The following is a 22,707-nucleotide window of genomic DNA, read 5'->3' as shown; positions in this document are numbered from 1 at the left end:
TGACTTTGGATAAGTCACTGAACCTCTAGGTATCACTCCTCTCAGTTGAATAATAAAGAACTGGAACTGGTTCTGTCTATGGTGCTTCCCATCTCTAACCATTTATAAGATCTCTGTCACAGGTGAGGCTTAAAATTACAGATCTTCCTCATTTTACAGTGGGGTTACATCCTGATAAACCCATCATAAGTTGAAATTATCCTAAGTCAAAAATGCATGTGGTGGCATGGCCTTCATCAAATCCAAAAGAGTGAGCTCAGCGGAGAAATAGCCGCGCACCCTTCCCGCCGAGAGTCCCGGTCCACATTGGAAGCAAAGAGACAGTTTTCTTACAAAAAGTTGGCAGTTATCATAGAGTTAACAGTACTGTCTAGGCTGTTGCAATATATCCTGCTTCCACTCCCTTCTCCGCCTCCTCCTGTATATCCTCCTCGATTAAGTATTAAAACAGTGTTTGAGTTGAAAAGAGTTTGTATATATTTAAATGAATACCTTTTTATACTCTTTGTTACATGTTTATAACCAGTAGTTAGTGGAAAATGTTTTGAAGTTTTTTTTTGTTTCGTTCTTGGTTTTTTTGTTTTTGTTTTTTAACTTGGGTTAGAATTTTTCTTTTTGTACTCTTTCTTTCAAACAGAGTTCTTAGTAACAGAGGCAGTTCCTGAATTCAAATAAACCTGACCTACCGAACATCATAGCTTAGCCCAGCCAACCTTAAACTTGCCCAGAACACTTACATTAGCCTGCAGTTGGGCAGGATCATCTCACACAAAGCCTATTATATAATGATGTGTTGGATAGCTCATGGGATTTGTTGACTGCTGTACTGAAAGTGAAAACAGAACGGTTGTCTGAGTACAGAATGGTGGTAAGTATATCGGTTGTTGACCTTCGTGATCGCGTGGCTGACTGGGGGCTGCCCAGCATCACGAGGGGATCCTACCTGCACATCACTAGGCCGGGGAAGAGATCAAAATTCAAAATTTGAAGTAGGGTTTCTGCTGAATGCCTCTCTCTTTCGCACCATCGTAAAGTCAAAAAATCCTAAGTCGGAGACTGTCGGTAATCAATTAAATTTTAAAGAAAACCCTGGGTGCCTACAAAGTAGGTTCCTAGTGCTCTGGTTCGTTGATTTTAAGGTGTTCTGTCAGATTTTAAACTTATTATATGTGACTCTGGGAGAAGCATTTTGCCAGCCTGCATTGGTTTTGCTTACCTGGTTGCGGCGAACATGGATTTACTAACTCCCATATAAGAGACTGCCCTCGAATGAAGACTCATTAGCCCCAAAGGAGAATAACTGGGGATTAAATCAAATTATGTCCTTTCCTAGTCAGTCATCTGCCAATAGCTCTTTCATCTGAAATGAAGGACATAATGGGTTTTTATATTTTAGAGAATATGTCAGTTTGCTTTTATTTTGTTCCAGATTTCTCTCCCCATAACCTTTTTTTTTTTTTCCCCATAACCTTTTAATATATTTCTCTTGGCCCACTCCCTTTGCCTCCCCTGAATCGGTGTGATGCTGCCTCAGCTCTTCTCTGTGCACCGTGCTAGGAAGCTTCCTTTTTGGCAGAGGAGATGTTTCTGCATGTTTTCTAAGGAGGCTCTTAGGTCGGTTTAACGTTACTTTAATGGTAAATAGTCATAGACCATGTAGATGTGGTGGTACTTTGTAAGGACTTTATTCTGGTCCCAGGCTCTGGGTATCATCTTTCATCCCCACCGGGAGAGAGGTAAGAGATGAGAAGAGGTCTGCCCAGGCGACACAGCACGAGCAGAGTGGCTGAAGAGAAAGAGGCAGCAGAAAGCAGCTTTATCTCAGTTCCCTTTATTATAAGAGAAGGGGAGTAGTCCTTGCTGTCCACTTGACATCCCGGGATTATGGTGAAGTACAAAAAAATGATGTCTCTAAAGTACTGTGAAATGCTCCACAGAGCAAGGCAGGCTTCCTGCACGAAAGCCCAGCAATGGAATTCAAGTGATGACCTTCCACCCCTTAAGAGTTGTCATTTGCTTAGAACAATTAACAGTATTTTCTACCAACATCACACTGACGACTAATGGGAAGAGAGTAAATCTCAACCCAGCCTTTGACTGGTTTCCTGGAAGGAGATATTCTGTGGGTCCATGGACTCCTGTGACCACTTTGGCATTTTCCTCTCTTCGTTCTTATGGCACGTGGCTTTCCTATCTGTTTCTCTTTCTGAAGGATGGTTATGCAAGGCATGAGAGAATTGCTTGAAAGAACAGTCTGTGTGGTTCCTGCCTCACATTACAGCATCTGGAGGAGATGAGAAAGAAAGAGAAAAGCCTGTGGAGTAACACAGTGAGTGGGTGGAAGCTGTTAGGAAATGAAAGGGAATAAAAACTGAAAGTAGGATCCCGAGGCCAGCCCGCGTGAGGGCCCAAGTCAGGTTGAATGATGTGCGTTTGGAGCGAGGCCTTCAGAGTGGCTTGAGAGCGCGAGAGTAAAAATAGCAGCCTTTAATCTTTCTAAAGCCTCACTTTATCTCAGGAATTGCAGGGGCCTTGGAGGAGTGCTCGCTAATTCTGGTAAATGTCTGTATAACAGAGGTGGGCCAGGGCCTCTGTTCTCCAGGGTCACCCACAAGCCTTTGGCCTCTGGCTGGGCAGGTGGGAGTGCTTGGCTTGGAGCCTATCCTCCGTCCGGGGCCAAGAGCGCGGCAGCTCCTGAGCCCTGGCCGAAAAACCCAGAGCTGCTCCCACTCGCACATAGTAAAACCATAATACCCCTCCAGAGAGCTGGGCTGAAATCACCATCTCTTCTGCTCACCCTGATACAAATTCATAAGTCGCCCCAGAGTCAGGGGAAGAGAAGAAGCTTAAAGATACCCACAAATAAAAAACTGCACCTTCAGTAGGCCCTGCCTCCTATTTAACAAGTGCAGGAAAGTCTGGTTCTGGAGGTCAGGTGGTCCCCCTAGAGAATGATTAATTCTGACTCCCCTCTGTTCTTCAGCAAGGCTTCTCGCCTGTCACTGGGCTGCTCGGGAAATGCAGGTGTGTGTTCACTTAAGCAAAACACACGGAGGAAGGGCAGTAAACCACCAAAACCAACAGCCCAGGATGCCCGCAGCTGACAGGGCAGTCCCAGGCCTGGTTTAGAGAGCGTGCTTTCACTGATGGTCCCGGAGATCCAGCAGGCCAGAGGCGCTGGGGTAACTTTAAGGTGAAAGCCTTTTTTTAAAGCCTCAAGCCGATGCTTGTCTAGTCAAGATGTATTTGGAAGTTTATGCTGCTTGCATTCTTGAAGCATTTTCCAGGCTCAGTTACTCTGCGAAGCCCCTAGCTAGTCACTTACCAGAGTTGCCAGTTGTACTTGTCAGGTCCGGCCGCAGTGACAGGACTGGCCTCCTGGCCCCGCCAACTGCAGGGCATAGGGAAACGTGGGAGAGCATGGACCCAGCTGTAAATGTCTCTGTTGCACTGATTTTTTTTTTTTTTCAGTACGCGGGCCTCTCACTGTTGTGGCCTCTCCCGTTGTGGAGCACAGGCTGCGGACACGCAGGCTCAGCGGCCATGGCTCACGGGCCCAGCCGCTCCACGGCATGTGGGATCTTCCCCGACCAGGGCACGAACCCGTGTCCCCTGCATTGGCAGGCAGATTCTTATTTTTTTTTTTTTAATTTATTTATTTAATTTATTTATTTTTGGCCATGTTGGGTCTTCGTTGCTGCGCTCGGGCTTTATCTAGCTGCGGTGAGCGGGGGCTACTCTTTGTTGCAGTGTGTGGGCTTCTCATTGCGGTGGCTTCCCTTGTTGCAGAGCACGGGCCCTAGGCGTGCGGGCTTCAGTAGTTGTGGCACGCAGGCTCAGTAGTTGTGGCGCACGGGCTTAGTTGCTCCGCAGCATGTGGGATCCTCCTGGACCAGGGATTGAACGCATGTCCCGTGCGTTGACAGGCGGATTCTCAACCACTGCACCACCAGGGAAGCCCCTGGCAGGCAGATTCTTAACCACTGTGCCACCAGGGAAGCCCATCTGTTGCACTGATTTTTTAATTGAGAGAAACAAGCATTCTGGGACCCACAGACTCAGAGGTGAGCAGGCATCTGACAGCACAGGTCAGCCCCATGGTCGGTCCCACTTTGGGGACCTTTAAAAATCCTCAAACGTGGTCCTCACTACTCAGATTTTTCACTCCCCCTACCCCCCTAAGATTTGTATTACTCTCAAACCCTGATCATTTCCACTGCTGAAAGCTTTAATGTTTCCTGAAGCTTACCTGACCAGGACATTACCATTGTTAACTTCGTAGTAACAAATACATAAAATTGTCAATACATTTATGTCCCAGGTGCTGACCTAGTTGTAGGGTATGAAATGGTGAATGAAACAGACATGTTTCTTGCTTCTGTTCTAGTGGGAGGGTAGCAATGACCGTCAGTTAGTCAGTCTTCCCTTTGATGGTTTGGGTCTCACCAGGTCTTGTACATCCAGAGTTCTGTGTGTGAGCCTGGGCAAGGTGATATGGCCTACTCACTTCTACTTTTATTTCAGAGATTAATGTTTTGATAATTTTTGGCTTTAGCATCCTTTGATTAGGGCGAGAGTCCTTCATGTTAAACTACTAGCCGAGAACAGAAGTGTTGTTAGAGACGCAGCGTATTGATTAGTTGGTAAGTTCACTCCAACGCCCAGCACGCTAGGAGAGAGTTCTAGAAAGTGGATTAAACTGATTGGTGACACCTTCGGACTTCTGGGCTCACCCACAAGAGAACTGCGTCTGCTTTCCTCAGCCTCCCCCCAGCTGCTGCCGGCAGAAGCATTCACGAGACCCCAGGCAAGCCTGGGCACCTCCTTAAATTTTGTACCGTAGGGACCTCGCTTGCCTCACCCGAGGCCCAGCCCTGGCAGCACCAAACAGTTCCTGAGACCCAAGTCCTACAGAAAGACACACATGGTCTCCCGCCTTGGGGCCCTCACAGCTGAGCCAGGAGATGTGACTCACGGGGAGAGTAGCAATGGCCAGGTAGTGTGGCTGGTGCCCAAGGTCAACTACAGACCAGAGTCATGGGAGCTCTCCAAGGTCTGGAAAGGAACACAAGGCGAGTGGAGCTTTGAGCTCAGCCTTGGCGTTGGGTGGAGTTTAGATAAGCTGAGAGAAAGGGGAACAGCGTTTTAGCCAAAGGAAAGAGTCTGAGTAGAGGCATCGTGGTGAGATGGAAATACAACTTTGGATCTGGATCCGGTTTCTGTGTGATCCTGGCAAGTTACATACCCTTCCTGGGCCTCCTCTCCAAGTTTGTTAGATTACTGTCTCCTCTAAAGAGTTACTGTGCTGGAAGGTGTAAAGTGTCTACTGCAGTGGCTCCACGTGGGGAGGGGGAGGGGGTGCTCAAGAAGCAGTAATCATACGATCGTTGCTGCAGGTAAAGCACGAAGTTTGAAGCTCGAGGGGGTAGGATGGAGCCAGCTGAGCTGGCCTCCGTCCAGGGTCAGCCTTTCACGTAGTCCTGAACGGGCAGTGAAGAGCCAATCAGCCCAGCTCCCTGCCGGCCTCCCACCCCCCGCTGCACCGAAAACAGAGGCCCTCCTTAGCACACACACTTGGCAAGCATGCTCTCCCAGCCTGTCCTAGGCCTCACCCCTCTTTAGGCCTATACAGCCAGTGGGTGGGGAGCTATTGAGGAATCCGTGTTGATTGCAGGCCCCACCCTAGCCAGGATCCTAATCTCACACGTGGCCCAGACTCCTAGCTGATGACTTAGCCTCCAGTCCCGGCATAGTCTGTCCTCACACCTGTACGGGGTGAACTTCTTCAGACCCTCTTGCTCACGTTACTGCCCTCTGCAGGCACCTCCAGGGCAGCGGGTCTAGCCTTGGCTGCATAGTGGAAGCCCTTGAAAATCCCGATGCCCAAGGCCACACCCCAGACCCATCCTGTCAGATTCTCTGGGAGGTAGGACCTCCCCTTCCCTATCCCCATCAGTAATGAAAGCTCCTCAGAGGACTGCGAATGTACAGACAAAACTGGGAACTCCTGCAGTGGCTCCCCTTCGTGGGCTTGGGTTTGGGGCTGGGGCCGAGGAGAAGGGACTAGCCCTGCACTGTGCAGTGGGATCGGTGGCATCGCCATCCCCTGGAGCTTGTTAGAAATGCAGAATCAGAGGACTAGCTGATTGTGAATCTGCATTTTTACCAGGTTCCCGGGTGATTCCTGCACCCTGTCAAGCACCGGCACCAGCTTTTACTAGACGCTCACAGTGGTCCAAGTGCGGTGCCAGGTACTCACACATGCCATCTCATCTCAGCCTCACAGCCTCTCAGCCGTTAGCGCACCCTCTGACAAACAACGAGACACCGGCCATTCGTTCAACAAATCCTTACTGAGTGCCTAATATGAGAGAAGCTCCGTACTAGGGACTGGGGATCAAAAAGGGTGCTCCCCTGCTGGACTAGTGCTTAGAGACCAATGGGGTATGATGTCTGTGTTATCACTTAACAGCTGTGTGTTCATGGGTGACTTCCTTGGCCTCTCTGAGCTCCAGTTTCCTCTTCTGCAGATCTGGGCTGTGGTCATGATTCAGTGATTTCCCCTAGGCCAAGTACTCACCAGAAGGCTTGGATCTAGCGTGAGTTCAAGAATGGTTGCTATTGTTTATACTAGTAAAATACTACCATGTTGTGGGGAGGAGGGGGAGTGGGGTAGAGGGACACCAGGCCACAGTGGTGCCTGCGGAGAGGTGGCAGGGATGAGAGCGAGGTCGTGAACGCCAAGAACCTCGCAGGAGGTGATGCACGGGGGAGGAGCCGGGGTGTGGACAAGGCTGCCCTGTCCTCGCACTGCCTGGCGTCATTTCTCTGGATCAGGCTGGTTCTTCCCACTTTTCTGACGAGTAGATGAATCAGACCACTAGAAGCAGCATGAGTCTGGGCCTAGATCTCGCCCTTGGCCCGTTGAAGCTCTTTGTGGTTCCTCGAGGCAAGACACAGAGCAGCCCCTCCAGACCGGGGCTTGATTAGCCCGAGGTCCTCTCCTGCGCCCCACCTTGGCCTGCGGAGCGCGGGCGCCCCCTTACGGCGGAGCCGAGCCACAGCAGCGGGCCCTGGCGAGTCCCCAGGCATGCCAAGGGCGACGGGGAAGCGCAGCCAAGCCGGCTGAGACCCCGCCCCACGCGGCCCTGGTCCCACGGGGTGGGGTCCCGGCTGTGGAATTGCGGCCCGGGCCCGCGCAGGGGTCGGGTACGCGGAATCGGTTTAGGGGTTTCGTGTTCCTCGGAGTCCCACCACTGTTTCCTGTAAGTTAATTTTCTCTCCTGAAGGCGTTGCTAATTAAATCCTTTCTCCGGCGAGCCGTCGTCCCCCTCCCCTGTTCCTCTGTTTATTAATTATCCAGCACGTGCGAGGGAGCCAGGCGCGCTCAGGTGGATGGGCCTCGCCGCTCGCTCTACTGGCCGCCTGCTCGGCTCCCTCCTCGGGTCTCTCAGGGCTCTTTCCACCTGGACCATGTGAGCAGTCCTTACAAGTCTGATTAAAAGCAGTAACAGCCCTTTTCCTGCTGCTGCTGACCTCTGCTGGCTTGGAATCCATCAAAATCCAGTTCATTGCATTTCACCTCCCCTTTCTTCCCACCTCTGAAATCGTACTCCTCACTGCTTTTTCCCCTAAGCACTCTTCCTGCCTTTCCCCCCACCGTCCAGTGCACAACACGCTAGGCAGAGGTTTGCCACACTGAGCCCAGTGGCTTGTGGAAGGTCTCACAGCTTATCTAAGGCACAGACGGGACTAGAACCCAGCTCTCCTGAAGCTTAGCCTCTCAGGGGTCACGAACTCAGAAGGCTCCAGGGGCCCTGTGTGTTGCACAGTGGGGAGGGGTGGAGTCTGCGGCAAGGGAGAGCTGTGCTTGCCCCTTTGGGGGGGTTCATTCAGTGTGCCCCACTGAGGGCCGAGAATGTCCACTTCTTGATAAGTCTTAAGAGTGAGTCCAAAGAGGGTGTGGAGAAAAGAGAAGCCTCCTACACTGTTGGTGGGAATGGAAATTGGTGCAGCCAAAAACAGTATGGAAGTCCCTTAAAAAACTAAAGTTTAAGCAATTCCACTCCTAGGCATCTAATCTGGAAACGGTGAAAACTCGAATTCAGAAACATACATTCACCCCAGTGTTCATAGCAGCACAATTTACAGTAGCCAAGACATGGAAACAACTTAAGTGTCCATCGACAGATGAACAGATAAAGAAGATGTGGCACATATATGCTATGGAATATTACTCAGCCATAAAAAAGAAGGAAATAATGCCATTTGCAGCAACATAGATGGACCCAGAGTTTATCATACTGAGCGAAGTAAGTCAGACAGAGAAAGACAAATACCCTATGATATCACTTATACGTGGAATCTTAAAAAAATGATACAAATGAACTTATTTACAAAACAGAAACAGACTCAAGGACATAGAAAAAGTAATCATTACCAAAGTGGAAAGTAGAGGAGATGGATAATTAATATTGCATATTTAACTATAAAAAAGAAAAGAGTGAGTCCGATGTCTGAGCATGGCAGTGACCGGAACCACTGGGCACTTCGGACTCACCGTGTGGTGATCTTTCCAAGATGCCACTTACTGCTTAGGGGACATGTGAGCCCCACCCCCATGCCTGCCCATCCAAGGCCCAGTTCTGCCCATGCTGTGGAGAAGGTTCCCAGGCTGGCACCCCTCCCACCGCTCATGCAGGGCCCCCCTTCCCCTCAGATCTCCCCATGTCTTGGATGCCACTCTCCCCTCCTCTCTATCTACAATTCCCTATTCAGGCCTCATGTGGCCCGACTCTCAGCTCTCTATCAGGCAGGAAAAGAAGGCAGCTCCAGCGGATCCAGAATTTGAAAGGAGGCGTTGTGCCTGGGGGTGTGTGTGCTGTCTTTAAGGAGATACTGGTGGTGGGGATTTCAGGCATCACAAGGAGGCCAGAAGGGGACATTTGGGGACAGGGACTCTGGGAAGGAGCCCACACACAGGACTGCCTCCCCTCTGGAAGCCTCCCAACGCTGGCTCTCAGCTGCTCTCGGCTCAGAGTTTCAGGTCAGTGCCCTGCTCCCTGCCTGCTATCTTCTGGCTAAGGCTGCCTTCAGTGGGGAGGGCGTTAACATGTGATCTCGCTTCGCCAGCTATCCCTTTGGCCCCTCCGGAGGCTTCTCTTTTCGCATAGGTTGTAGATGAGCTTTGGCGGCTGTGTCTCTTCCTCCTCAGGGCCCACTCCATCTTAGGGTCTTTGGTGTCTCCCCCGCTCTGGTCTCTGTGGGAGGGGGTGTGAGAGGTGCCCGGCTGTGCTCAGCCTTCTGGCAGTGTCTGGTCCCCACCTGCAGGTGCCCTGATACTGCCTGGGAGTAACTGCCTGGAAATAACTGAGGCCTTTCCCCCTGGCTAGGCATTGTCCCTGAGTCCTAGAGGATGGGCCCCAGCCTGGACTGTCCTCAGACCCGCACAGTCAGCCTCTGGTAGAAGCTGCTTCATCCAGGGCAACTCGCCATCATCATCAGTCTGGGAGGAACCAGATACACCCCATAGTTCCTGAAATCAGCCTGTTTTCACCTGCACAGTCACCTTAAGCCGCTGACTGTCTGCTCTGTGAAGAGAGAGGCTGAGCCTTGTTCCTCTCTCTGTTCCCACCAGGGCCTGTCACATAGTAGGTGCTCAATAAATGTGTTGGCTGAATCAGTCAGTCAATGAATTGGTGAATAAAAATGCGACTCCTTGTTACTTTCCAGCAGGGAATTTATTGGATGTCTACAACAGTCCACGTAGAAAGACAATCTAGTGTCTGGGTTAAAAGGATAGATTCAGGAGCAGGCAGCCTGGGTTTGAATCCCAGCTCTGCAACAAGGCTTTGGGCAAGTTATATAACCTCTCTGGGCCTCAGTTTCTTTATCTGGAAAATAGGGGTAGTAATAAATCATACCTCAAGGGGTCGCTGTGAGGAATAAATAGCGCAGGTAAGGTGTGTGTACGACAAGGGCCTGCCACGCAGAGGATGTTCAGTAAGTGCTGGTCATTCTCACTCACGGTCGAATTACTGCGACAGTAGCGTCAGTGACTGCACTCTACACTAGGAATGGGGGAAACCAGGGCACTTCATCGTCTCCATTCCCGCCCTCTAAGGTTCACAGTAGAGTTGGGAGACGAAATCCACAAGGAGGGAGGAAGTTAGAGCTGCCAGGTGTAGGGGAAGATTCCCCCAGGGCTGGACTAGTTGAGGAGAGGCCCTGTGGGATGTAGTGGGGCTGGGAGAGGCCTAGGCTGATGGAAGAGGCATGTAGTTGTGGGGTGTGGGGTCACCCACGAGGGGGCAGAGGGCCACAAGGGGGATGTGGACCTTGCCAGTCAACTCAGGAGATTGTACGTCACGCAGGTCATCCCTACATTTCAGGGTTTTCAGCTTTTCAATTCTACTCTAGCTCCTGGAGGCCACCTTGGCAGAAACAGTTTCCTTCCAACCCCATTTGCTGAGTCTGGGTGGGAAGGAAAGAGTGACGGGGAGCTCCCAGAGGCCCCTCTTTGGGCCCAGGGTGAGGTCCAGGGATCTCCGATGGTCCCAACTGAGTTTTCCAGCAGCTTCAGGCTGAAACTCTGGGCAATAAACACGACCCCCTGCCTTTGGTCTCCAGCCTGGAGGACCCTGCTGATCTAGACATCAGTTTGTGCCTGATGCACCCAAGCAGGACACCCTTGACCTAGGATGAGCCAAGGGTTTGTAAGAAGTGGCCAGAGGGAGGCGACAGGCGGAGCGCGCCCTCAGGACTAAAATCTTCTCTGACTGTGGTTGTATACTTGTGCTCCTATCACTCCTAAATGGAGACTTGAAATCCCCAGAAATCAACTGGCATCCCTGCCCCTGGATAGTCCTTCCCATCCCCACTTCCACCCACAGCCTTGCTTTTCTGCCTAGCCAACTCCTATTCATCCTCTGTGACCCAGATGTCACCTCCTCTGGGAAGTCTTCCAGCCTACCCACGGCTGAGTGAGTGCTCTCCTCCAGGCTTCCCTAGCACCCTGTCCTCCTCCTTCCATCAGCGCTGTCATACCACAGGACCGTCTGTGATTGGTCCTCTTCCCTGTGAGCTCCCCCAGGTCAGGCAATGGGTCTCATTCATCTTTGCCTTCCTGGTTTTTGGCACCATGCCTGGCATCGAGTCAGCATCAATGAATGTTTGAGGCATGAATGGAGAAGCTGGGCCAGCACGACCCAGAGAGAGAGGAATAGGGCAGAGGCAGAGGCCAACACCGAGAGCAGCTGAGCTACCCCAGACACCGCCTGCCCCACCAGCAGGCTCGCCTGGCTGCTAAGCAGGTCCAAGGTTCTGCCTCATCTCTAAGGCACCTGGGATAAGACAGGAGTCAGGCATCCTTGCTCTCTGCCCATCACCCCCTTTTCTCCCCAGCAGGAGGGGCTGCTTCCCAAGCATCCCTGAGTGCATGCCCAGAAGCAGGGCTGGAGGGACGTGAGGGGGAACAATGAGGCCAGTTGGAGGGCACAGGGTACAGAGAGGAGCCAGGGCACTGGAGTGACAGGGACAACCATGCTCTTAGTGGAGGAGACTGGCTGAAAGATGGCTGCCAGGACCGAAGGACTGAGCCCCTCATTATAGTGGAGGGGGATGTGGTTTAGGTCTCCTCAAGTACATCGTTTCCCCAAAGCTCCTTTGGTTCCCGAGCGCTGGGGAGACCAGTATCTCCCTGTGTCTGCCACTGGGTGTGGAGACCAGAGGACCTATGACCTCTATTGCCACAGGCAGATGGTTCCCCACCCCCCGGCTTTGGGAGCCAGAGACTTGTGCGTAAAAAAGCTCTGAACCCCTTCCTCCACTCAGGGTTGCAGAGTGGTTATTAAGAGTGACACCGTCAACTGCCAACTAATGGGCCAATGACAGTGGCGAGCACTTCAGGGGCCCTGAACCCTGCCCAGGGTCATGCTCTCCTCCCAATTCCAGTGCTCCTGATGGCCTGTCCTTTGAGGTCACACTGATCACCCCACCTCAACCTTCAGGATCACCTTGGATCCTTTCACCAGTGCCCCTCCAGTCAAGCTCCATGTCTGTGAAGTGCCTCTGATATCTTCCCTTCCTTACCAGCCTACAGCCACTATTCCCCCCAGACCCTGGTTACATCATACGCAGATCATAGCAAATGCCTCTTATCTGGTCCCTCCCACTTCCAGTCTACCTGCCAAGGCTCCATTTTCTGAACTCTAGCTCTAATCAGGTAATTCCCTTGCTCAAAACCTTCAATGGTTCCCTATTACCGGTCAAATTTATTCCAGATCTCTTAGCTTGGCATTCAAGGCCCCTCTGCTCAGGTCCCAACTCTTAGCCTTAACTCCCTCTGCCTCACTGTGATGTCCCCTATCCTAACTGTTCCACGATCATTCCAAGGCTCCAGGCCTGTTCCCTCCACCTGGACAGCCCTCTCCATCCCTCTCCACCTGCAGAGATCTCATCCCTCCTTCCAGGCTCTGCCCAAATGGAAGCTCCTTGCTCCCTACCTCTGGATGTGCTCTCTTCATCCTTTGAGCACTCCCAGGAACCTCTCCCAGGATGTGAACCCCTGGAGAACAGAGCTGTCTCATTTGTCTTCCAGCCCCACTGTGTGCACTGCCCAGTGCTGGGCACATCAGGGGAAGAAGAGGTACGCGGTGAGTGAATGAGCACGGATCTGTGCAATCATTGAGCACCTACTACGTGCCTGGTCCCTGCCAGGCATCCAGGGTACAGTGTGAACAAGGCAGGTGTGTCTGCCCTGTGGAGTATGGATAGCTCACACTCTAGAATGTGCTGAGGGTTAGCTGCAGCTCCATTCATCCCTTCCCGCTGGCCCCAGCATATCTCGGGACTGCCTTGCTGGTTGCCCCTTGGTGTGTGTTCAGGGAATGCCGACCCATATACAACACTGACCTTGGCTGAAGGTTCTTCAACAGCCCGAGTAGAACGAGCACTTTGCAGCTGTGTCTTCCATCAGTCCAGGCCTGCACATCTTTGGATGCATCAGAGGCTATGCCCATTCCCCTGCTCAGGGACCACTCCCTCCCTGCAGGGCTCAACACCCTCCCAGCTGCCAAGGTGTCCATGTATTATAGGTGCCAAGAGGAGGGGGCCCTGCCTGATCCTCGGTGGTGGTCAGCTCTGGCTGAGATGGAGGACCAGGCGGACTCCCCTCTTCACTCACTCCCCAACTGTGATGGGAAGGAGTGGGAGAGGGGGATTGCGAGAGGGAGGCGGAGGCAAGTTCCCAGGTGGGACATTCCATCCCTGGTGCCTGTGGGTCCACAGGTCCCAGCACGCAGACCTGCTACCAGCCAGGGTTGATACCCGCACTTTTACCAACCACATGGCACAATCCTGACCACTCACAGTGGACACTGGCTGAAGGGCTGGAGCAGGATCCTGGGGGCCCCGCGCAGCTGCCAAGCGCTGCCCTTTTCATCGCTGGATTCGAGGCGAGCCCGGGATCCCGGGGAAGGAGCAACAGGGACGGATTACTCAGGGAGTCTGGACACTGGTTATTTACCTACTGGAACGGAAGCATTTTTAATACTTACCTTAAATATTTTAGCAGCTAGTATGACCGTGTCGGTGTACTCCAGCCTTGCCAGCCCTGCTACCAACCCCAGTGCCAAAACAATCACAACAAGTCCAATTTAAAACCACATATTTTATTGATGTTCTTCATCGACAGTATAGGGCCATGTGTACAAATATTTCTCAAGTCCTACACCTGGCAACCTCCCCACTGTCACCCCCACTGACCAGTCAGCCAGGAGATGACTCCCTGCACATATCCCTTTTGCTCCCTCACACTGCTGAGCCTCCAGGAGACCGAGCAGGGCAGGGCTGGCTTCCAAGCCTGAGCTTTGGGGTCAGGAGTGAGCCAGGCCCTTTCCCTTCTCGCCTTCCACCCCCACTGATTCAATATGGTCAGAACTGAGGGTGAGGATGCCCCCCCCGCCCCAATGACCCCTCCATCCAGGAAGCCTGGGCTCCCCTTCAACCCTCTCCGCCACACCCTTCCCCTCCAAGTGGCCCATCCTGCTGCCCAGCAAGATGGCAGAGTGACTATTTTGCAGGGGGTGGGGACATGGGTGCAGCGACAGGATGCTTCACCACTGTATGCCAGTGCCTGGTGGAGACTTGGCACATAGTTGGTGCTCAGTAAATACATGTAGGATGAATGAATGAATAATAGAAGAGGGAGGACTATGAGCAGGTGGCAGCATTACTACATTAGTCCTCTAGGGGCCATGAAGGCAGAACCACGATAAAGTCCTCCCAAGCTCCGCTCGAGAACTCGAGGTGCTGTGCAGTGTCGTGTGGCAACGGTTGGGGTCACTGTGGCCACCAGCTGGACACGGCAGAGTGTGGGCTCCAGCAGACTGGATGGCAGAATGGCCTTGGGACCCGGTCAGGAGGGGGCGCTTGTGTTGTCCCCACTCCCTCATATGCCCCAGGGGTCTGGTCTTCTGGGTCCCAGAATGCAGAGCAGTGCCCTCATCCAGAGCTAGTCAGGGCTGGTCTCCCAATTGCACCCCTATATTCCGGTCTCCCCGTTCCTGAGCCTCAACTCTCCCGATCTCACTCCTCAGAGTTGACCATGATTTTCCAGCTTTGCTCTCCCCACCACTGCCCCGACCTGCCCCTGACACTACCCCATCTCCCTGTCCTCAAAGGCCAACCCCCTCAACTAGCATTAATACCTAGTAGTCCCATCTCCCTGGTGGTCGGGTAGGGTCCTGAAAGTCTGCATCGTGATTTTCAGACTACTCCGTGCCCGCCCCATCCTCCACGAAAGCAAATAATTCACAGGCATCTCTGCAGCTCTTGCCTCTGGACCCGGCAATCATGAAGAAGACACTGGCATCTTGGAGTGGGAAAGGAGCTTCCTTTCCCTGACCCTGTGCAGAAATTCTTTCCACAGCATGCCTGCCAGATGACTGCCTAGTCCCTTCCGGAATACCTCCAGTTGTGAGGCACTCATTACCCTCCCAGGCAACTATTCAAACACTGAACAGCTTTAGCTGCTAGAATGTCCTTCAGAAATGAACCCATTTGCCCCTTTCATTCTCAGTCCCCAAATATCCCAGTGCCCAATCTCTGTATGACCCTCTCTCTTCCCATTCTTTCTCTATTTTCATAACAACATTCCTCACCACTTCTCTCTCTCTCTCTCACACACACACACACACACACACACGATCACATGCCCCCCCCTTCTATATGGTTGTGCAATCACATACCACTCTCACTTATCAGTATCTCCCTTTCCTTCTCTCTTCTTCCCTGCCTTCCCAGCATCTAGCAAAGACCCAGAGGCTGGAAGAGTGCCAGGGAAAGGAAGCATCCAGCCAGGTCCTGGATTGCACTGGTAGCCAGCTGGGGCGGGGTGGACAGGGGACAGCAGCTAGAAATCCCAGGCCATTGGCTGCTGTCTCCCAGCAACTTGAGGGCTGGGCCGCAAGCTGCTGAGTTCTTTCTTCCTCCCATTGTTCACAATTCCACAGAGGGGATGAGGACACACACCCCTCCTTTCCCAACCTCACTAGCAGCTGGCAGAGCTGACTTGGCTGCCTCTCACACGTGGTAATTTTAAACCTTTTGCCAGACTCCAGGTCCTGGGGAGCTTCATACCAGCAGCAAGAATCCCCTCCCTACTCCTGACATGGGGCTGAGAGGAAAAGCTCTAGCAGATAGCAGTGATGACATGAGGCTTGGTGGAGCGTGGGTGAACCAGGCAGAGGGGAAAAGCAGGCACCCCAAGGGAGAAGAAACAAAAGAGAAGCTCTGAACGGTTAGCAGCCACCAGGCTGGCTCATGGGGAACCTAGCAACGCCTCGGTGGCCATTTTCCCTCCTTGTCATGATCCACCAGCCAACGCTGTTCTCTGTATGTTACAGACCAGGGGTGGATGCTAGGGCCTTACCAGCCCAAAGTTGTAGTGGGCCATGGGTGGAGACAGGGTGCTGTGGTCTTATGTTCACGAGGAGTCAACACACACACACAGAGGAATGATGGGAGTGCCTGCTACTTGTCCCGCTGCTTGCAGCTCTCACTCCCAACATTGAACATGGGAACCAGTAGGCCCAGGAGCCACCTCTTTCCGAAGACCTCCTGTAAGTTCTTGCGCCAAGGCCGGGCCTTCACTGCCACCCCCTTCCGCACCTGGTGGCGGGTCTGCCCCCGGAGGATCAACAGCAGCTGATGGCAGCAGAAGCCAGCGCAGGCCAGGCCGACGGCAAACCAGAGGTAGAGCATGAGGATGACGAACATTTCAGGACCAAGGACAGCGCCTGCAGGGGGGCGGGAAAACAACAGAATCGCTTTACACCCAGGCCACGCCCCGAACTGCCATCCAAGCAGGCGCTTTCCGCTAGGGAGGGAGATTAATGAGATTGAAGCTACATCTCAGCTCGGCAGCGAGGGAGAGGAACAAGTTGTCCTGACTTCTTCTTACTGCTGATGGCTCCTGAGGCGAGAGAGGAGAACTGGGGACGTGGGAGACGCTTCTATGGGCAGTGCCTAGATGCTAGCATTTCCTCAGGGTCAGTGATACCATCTCTCTCTCTCTCTCTCTCTGCCTTCTCTTTTGGGGCTAGAAACAGGGAGAAGGGTTGTTTTTCAGGAGGAGAGAGGAGTGAGCTGAGGACCCTGGAGAGGGAGCTGGTGCCTGGGCAGCTGTCTAGACTGCAGTGCCTTCTCCTCAGAGCTGAGAGCACTGGCTGGGAGGACTCGGGAAAGTGACAGCATGATGGAGAACAGGGCCTAGTCATCAAGAAGAATAAATCACGAGTTTCAAGGCAGTGCAGAGGATAATTCAGTCATCAATGTTAAAAAGAGGACAGTATGGCCACTGGGACTTTCAGCCACAGGCATCCTGTCAGAGCTTTGCTAAGGCTGGAAGAGGCCCCCAAGGTCATCAGCCTAGGTCCCTGCCTTGAGCTGGACCTTCCCTAAACCCCTCTAAACCAGCACTCTCCATGACTGGTTTAAACATCCCTGAGTAAGAGATGCCCCACTCTTCCTCCGAGTGGGGGGTGGCCGGTCCGTGCTAAGTTTGAATCTCCCAGCTCTGTGGTCTTGCACAAGTTTCTTAACTTCTCTGAGCTGCAGTTTGCTCATAATGTAAAATGGGTATAACAACAATGACTCCATAGGGTTACACGATTCAGAGAAATTGTGTGCGCAGTGGCCAGCATTCTGGTTCACACTCAGCGCAGCACTCCCTGCTGGGCATCCTTCACAGATAAGGAGACCACCTCCAAAAGGGGCTCAAGCTTAACTCTTAAGACCATCACGCTTTCTCCTTCTCCTTTCCAGGGCTTGGAGATCTGGCTGGGCTACAACTTTAGCAGCCTTGACCTGCCCAGCAGCCAGGGAAGTGGGCCCAGGAGAGAACTCAAAAGCCCTCCTCAGCCCCTCTCTCCAGCAGGGCAAGCTCACCATCACTTCCTCCAGTGAGATGCGGGTACCTGCCAGAGACCCTACCTTACAACCTATTCAACCTCTGCAAATCTCAACCCTATTCCTCCCTTCTCCAGCTTCCCGTGGTGCCCATGGACCTCTTCTCATCTCCCCACGTTTCCATTCCCAGACCCCTGAGGGCTGGGCTTTTAAAACTTTTCCAGGGACTTCCCTGGTGGCACAGTGGTTAAGACTTCACGCTCCCTATGCAGGGGGCCCAGGTTCGATCCCTGGTCAGGGAACGAGATCCCACCTGCATGCCACAACTAAGAGTTCGCATGCCACAATTAAGCAGCCTGTGAGCCTCAACTAAGGAGCCCGTCTGTCGCAACTAAGACCCAGTGCAACCAAATAAATAAATTAAAAAAAAACTCTTTTCCAATCTGAGCAATGGTGGACTCAGTGGCCAGGAGGATGTGGATATGATTCAGGTTTGCTCATTAGCATCCCCCTCTTGCCCTCAGCCCTAGGAGCTTTGATAGCAGGTTTCTCTTTGCAAACTTGGGGACAAATAAAGTCCTGCTGCCCAGGGGACGGAAAACTCAGTCCAGCTGGCTTGCACGGGGGGCAGGGGGCAGCAACGGTACAGGGCTCACCTTGGGCTGTGCCATGCCTCTGACCTACTTCTTCCTTGTCAGCATAGGTTAGCTCAGGCAGCCATGTGCAGGATGAAGGATCCTGGAACCATGGTGCCCTCTGGGGTGCAGGAATGCTACAGGCAAAGATGGCGTTCAAGCTGGGATGTGCAAACATCAGAGCTGTCGAGCGCAAGCCTGCCTTGCACCTCAGCCTCAGGGACAAGGCTGGGCTGATGGAAGCTGTTTTCCACAGTCTCTTTTTTCTGGCGCTAAATCAAGGCATGAAGAAAAGACCTTGTGGCCTTTCCCCGGCCCCTTGCAGCAGCTACAAAAGGCTAATCTGGGGACATGCTTTCTCTCAAAGTGTTTGAAGCTGCCTAGCCTGGCTGCCTCAGCTCCTCTGAACTATTTAATAATAGTTCTGCTTCTTTTAGAAAATCACAGAATATTCCTAATGGGCCTGAAGGGTCACACCATCCAATCACTCCACCCTGGCTTTCCACCAAGCACCTATAGCACCTTTGACAGATCATCACCCAGCATCTTTAATATACATCCTGGGATAAGAAGCTCTCTCCCTCCCAAAGTGGCTCATTCATCAAGAAGCAACTTCAGAGAGGCAGTATTGTGGGAAGAATGTGGGCTCTGGAGGCTAGCAGCTCTGAGTCCAAAGCTTGGGTTGGACTCATACTAGCTGTGTGCTTTCAAAGCAACTTAACCTTGTTAAGCCTTTGGTTGCTGAGTTTTTAAAAATGATATAATAATACCTACCTCACAAACTTGTCCTGAGGATTGGATGAAATGAGACCTGCACAGGGGTTAGCACATAATATTTGCTCAACACATATTAACCCCTTTTCCCTTCTACTGGACTTTCTGGCACCCACCACACTGGCGTACCTTTCCAAATGCCATGACACAGGTCGGATGGTGTCATCTCCATTTCCCAGATGAGAAGAGTGAGGCTCAGAGAAGTGACACAACCTGTACTGGTCCCACGAAGCCAAAAGAAAGAACAGCTTCTAAAATCTAACTGGCCAGTCTCCTTCCTCTCTGGCATCAACGGAGGGCATGTGGGTACAGCCACCAGAAGACACCCCCCCCACTTCTGGCTCACGGGGCCCACACACGGCCATCCCATGCTCTGGTGGCAGATCTGCCTTAGGGGCAGTACCACAGTTGGGGACGGCTCAACCTAGCAAACGACTTGTCCCTTTTTACACCCTCCTGTCCACCTGGCCTCTGGAGCAGATGAGAGGGCAGTGCCCTCAACCATTTGGGTCGAGAAGAGAGGGAGAAGGGACAGGAAGGGAGAAGCTGAACAGGTGAGGTGTGTGTCAGGGCAGGTGAGAGAAGGGCTGCCAAGGGGAAAGATGAAAGGCCAGCAAAGGAGGAGGATGAGATGGGAGAGTTGGAGATTAGAAATCATGGCCTCGGGACTTCCCTGGTGGTCCAGTGGTTAGGAATCTGCCTTCCAGTGCAGGGGATGTGGGTTTAATCCCTGGTCGGGGAACTAAGATCCCACATGCCATGGGGCAACTAAGCCCGTGCACTCTAGGGCCCGCGGGACAACTAGAGAGCCCCCGCACCGCCACTACGGAGCCCGCGCGCCCTGGAGCCCGAGCACCACAACTAGAGAGAAGCTCGCATGCCGCGGCGAAGAGCCCATGAACCGCAACAAAAGATCCCGCACGCGACAATGAAGATCCTGCGTGCCGCGGCTAAGACCCAATGCAGCCAAATAATAAAAAGAAAAAGAAGTCTTGTCCTCCTTTTCCTAGTAGGTCTGGTGAGGAGGTAAAAGATAGTGGGACTCATTTTTCTGCTAGAATAGCGATCTGGGCCCCAGGATAGGCACTGACTGGCTCTGTTCCCCATCAGATCAAAGCAAGAGGTTCCTCTTCTTTACTTTCCTGTCTCCCACCCAAACCTAGCACATATGGACAGGCCTCAAGCCCAGCTTAAATCAAACCATTTCAAGATCCTCTCTTTGGAAGCATCCATTTTTATGTGATGAAACTACTTGGAAAAGAAAGTGTAATCAGCCTCTCTGGCTCTCCTCATCTCTCCACCTGCCTGTGCTCACACTCTACCGCCTAGCCCGCCCACTTTCCCTCCCTCGTCCTGGCTATTTCAGTCCCAGCAGCCTCCTATGCTGGCGCCAGGATCCAGAAGGTCGGAGAGCTCTGAGTTCTGGGTCCAGCTCAACCACCAGCCCTCAAGGCAACCCGCATAGCTGGGTCCTTCTTCCAGGGCCTCTGTGTTCCCACTGCCAAATGGCACAAAGTTTTACACCTGCAGAGGACTGGGCTGAGGCCCCAACAAAGACCAAAACGATGGCTTCCCCCAGAGTGGGGCCGAATTTTATGAATGTCCAGCCCAGGCATATCAAGACAATTTGGGGTTCTCAGTGGAAGAAGCTACACTCTGTCTTTTTTGTCCCTGAAAGGCCAAGGGGGTATGAAACATGCTGTATTCCCTCTGCTGCCGCGCGTTGTCTAAAGACCTGGGAGGCAGGCCAGAGGCTGCTGCTCGGAAGTAGTAAGATCCTGGGAAGCCATTTAACCCCATCTGAGCCTCAGTTTCTTCATGAGAAATGGAGATGACATCACACACGCACAGCTACGTGTCCATATGTGCGTGCTACTAATTGTAAGAGGCAGGTCAGTCAGAGTCAAAGGCCGGGGTAGGTGGAGTGAAGGAAATGAGGTAGCGGCAAATTTCATGGCCAGGTAGGGTGTTTCCTGACCGGTGTCAAGGCCTGGTTCATGCCACCAGGAGCCAGGTCCCTCTGGGCCTGGTACCCCACTCTCCTTGGGGTATGCTGTATAAAGCACAGTCCTCACCAGGGGGCATAGCTGAGCCCCAGTGTGAAGGTCCACAGGCCTGGCTCCTGCAAGTGTAAGAGCCTCCTGGAGGGTCAGATCCCACGCCAGTCCCATGGCTCTGTGGTGTGAAGATGGAGCCATTAAATATGGCTGCATCTCCAACCAGGATGCTCCTTGCTCTGAGCCATCTGCAGACTGGAGAACAACCTGGAGGGGGGTCAAATATAGTGGGTAGGAGGGCGAGGGTTAGCCTTCTGCTGGGACTGGCCCAGAACCCTGGTCAACCTTACTGTGGTTGATCAGCGAGACCTTTGGAGGGCAAAGTCCTCGGAGGAAGGTGTGAGCAGGATTGGGGTCCAGGCAGAGGAAGGACATAGCATGCGGGTACCTCGCAGGCTGCACGGAGGGATGGCCAGCAATCAGCCCCTCCTGGCACAGGGCAGGTGTATTGCCTGGTTTGCCACAATTCTATGAGCAAATGGACAGTGGCGAGCACCGAGGAGAAGATGAATGAGGATGGATGTGGGGAGGGAGGTTGCCAGCTGACATACAGCATGCCCAGTTAGTCTGTTTTGTTTTTGTTTTTGTTTTTGTTTTTGCGGTACGCGGGCCTCTCACCGTTGTGGCCTCTCCCGTTGCGGAGCACAGGCTCTGGACGCTCAGGCTCAGCGGCCATGGCTCACGGGCCCAGCCGCTCCGCGGCATGTGGGATCTTCCCGGACCGGGGCACGAACCCGTGTCCCCTGCATCAGCAGGCACACCCTCAACCACTGCGCCACCAGGGAAGCCCTGCCCAGTTAGTCTGAATTTCAAACAGATAACTAAAAAACTTTAGTGTAAGTATGTCCGCTGCAATATTCAGGAAATACTTATATTAAATAGTTATGCATTGTTTATCTGAAATTACAATTTAATTGGGCATCCTGTATTTGCTAAACCTGGCAAACTTGGGGTTGAGGTAGAAGGTCTTTGCATAGGGCCCAACCTGCCTGCCAAGGCCCACTCACCGGAGAAGAACTGGCTGATGGAGGTGGGAAGGAGCGTGAGGAAGGCCAGGGGGTGGGCGAAGGAGATGGAAAGGACTGCGGAGATGTAGGCCACGCCGGCCACCATGGAGTAGAGGCAGGCCAGGGAGGTGTACAGGCAGAACAGGATGAAGTTGCGCATGTTCCTGCTCCCGATGCAGTTGCCGGTGAAGAAACAGTGATGGTCGTGCCTCAGGGTGACTCTGGCGCACACTCGGCAGAAGTGGGCGCTGGGCGGAGGGCACAGGGCCCTCCTGGCTGCGGTCCCCTGGCAGGCGTCCAGGTCGTCTGGGGAGTTCTGGATGACCAGGACGTAATTACCCAGGGCGTTGGTTGAGAGGAACAGGAAGAATGCCCCGTGGAGCAGCGCAGGTGAGAAGAACCGGGCGGCAGAGGGGTCCTCACGCATACTAGGCAGGAAGAGGAAGAGCTGCAGCACGAAGGTCACCAGGGAGATGCACAGGAAGTAGGCGGGGGCCACCACGTTGAGCAGCCTCAGGGCCAGCATCCTCGATTACATTCCTAAGGGGCTCAGGGGGAGAGGAAGACTCACTGCAGCGTCCGGAGGGCTCCCTAGGGCTCTCCCCAGCGCTATCTGTCCGTCCTGCTCCACGCAAATCCATGTCCCTCGGTTCCCTAACCTGTGACCAAGCAGGTGTGAGACCCCGAGATCGTGACAGCCTCTGGGAGCCAAGCCCTACCTTCTGGTGCCCACCTCCTCCATTTTTGAGGCACCTCGGCGCCTTGACGGCCCGGGGGTCAGGTACAAGGAGGATGAGGTGGGGACTTGTTCTCAGTCCGTAGGAG

General features: G+C 53.0%; 1 protein-coding gene across 1 annotated transcript; it reads right to left on the bottom strand.

Annotated features, from left to right (window-relative positions):
* Window positions 1-16,032: 16,032 nt before the first annotated feature.
* On the bottom strand, window positions 16,033-22,408 carry ZDHHC22 (zDHHC palmitoyltransferase 22). The gene is made up of 2 exons (XM_024737742.1): window positions 21,883-22,408; window positions 16,033-16,298 (listed from the first exon to the last, which is right to left on the bottom strand). Exons 1-2 carry the CDS (start codon window positions 22,406-22,408, stop codon window positions 16,033-16,035), a joined length of 792 nt encoding a protein of 263 aa, XP_024593510.1.
* Between the last annotated feature and the right edge of the window lie 299 nt (window positions 22,409-22,707).

This window comes from Neophocaena asiaeorientalis, unplaced genomic scaffold, assembly GCF_003031525.2.
Source record: "Neophocaena asiaeorientalis asiaeorientalis breed wild unplaced genomic scaffold, Neophocaena_asiaeorientalis_V1.1 scaffold49, whole genome shotgun sequence".
Taxonomy (NCBI): domain Eukaryota; kingdom Metazoa; phylum Chordata; class Mammalia; order Artiodactyla; family Phocoenidae; genus Neophocaena; species Neophocaena asiaeorientalis.
The sequence above is the reverse complement of the archived record's forward strand: the minus strand, read 5'-3'. Positions and strand labels throughout refer to the sequence as shown.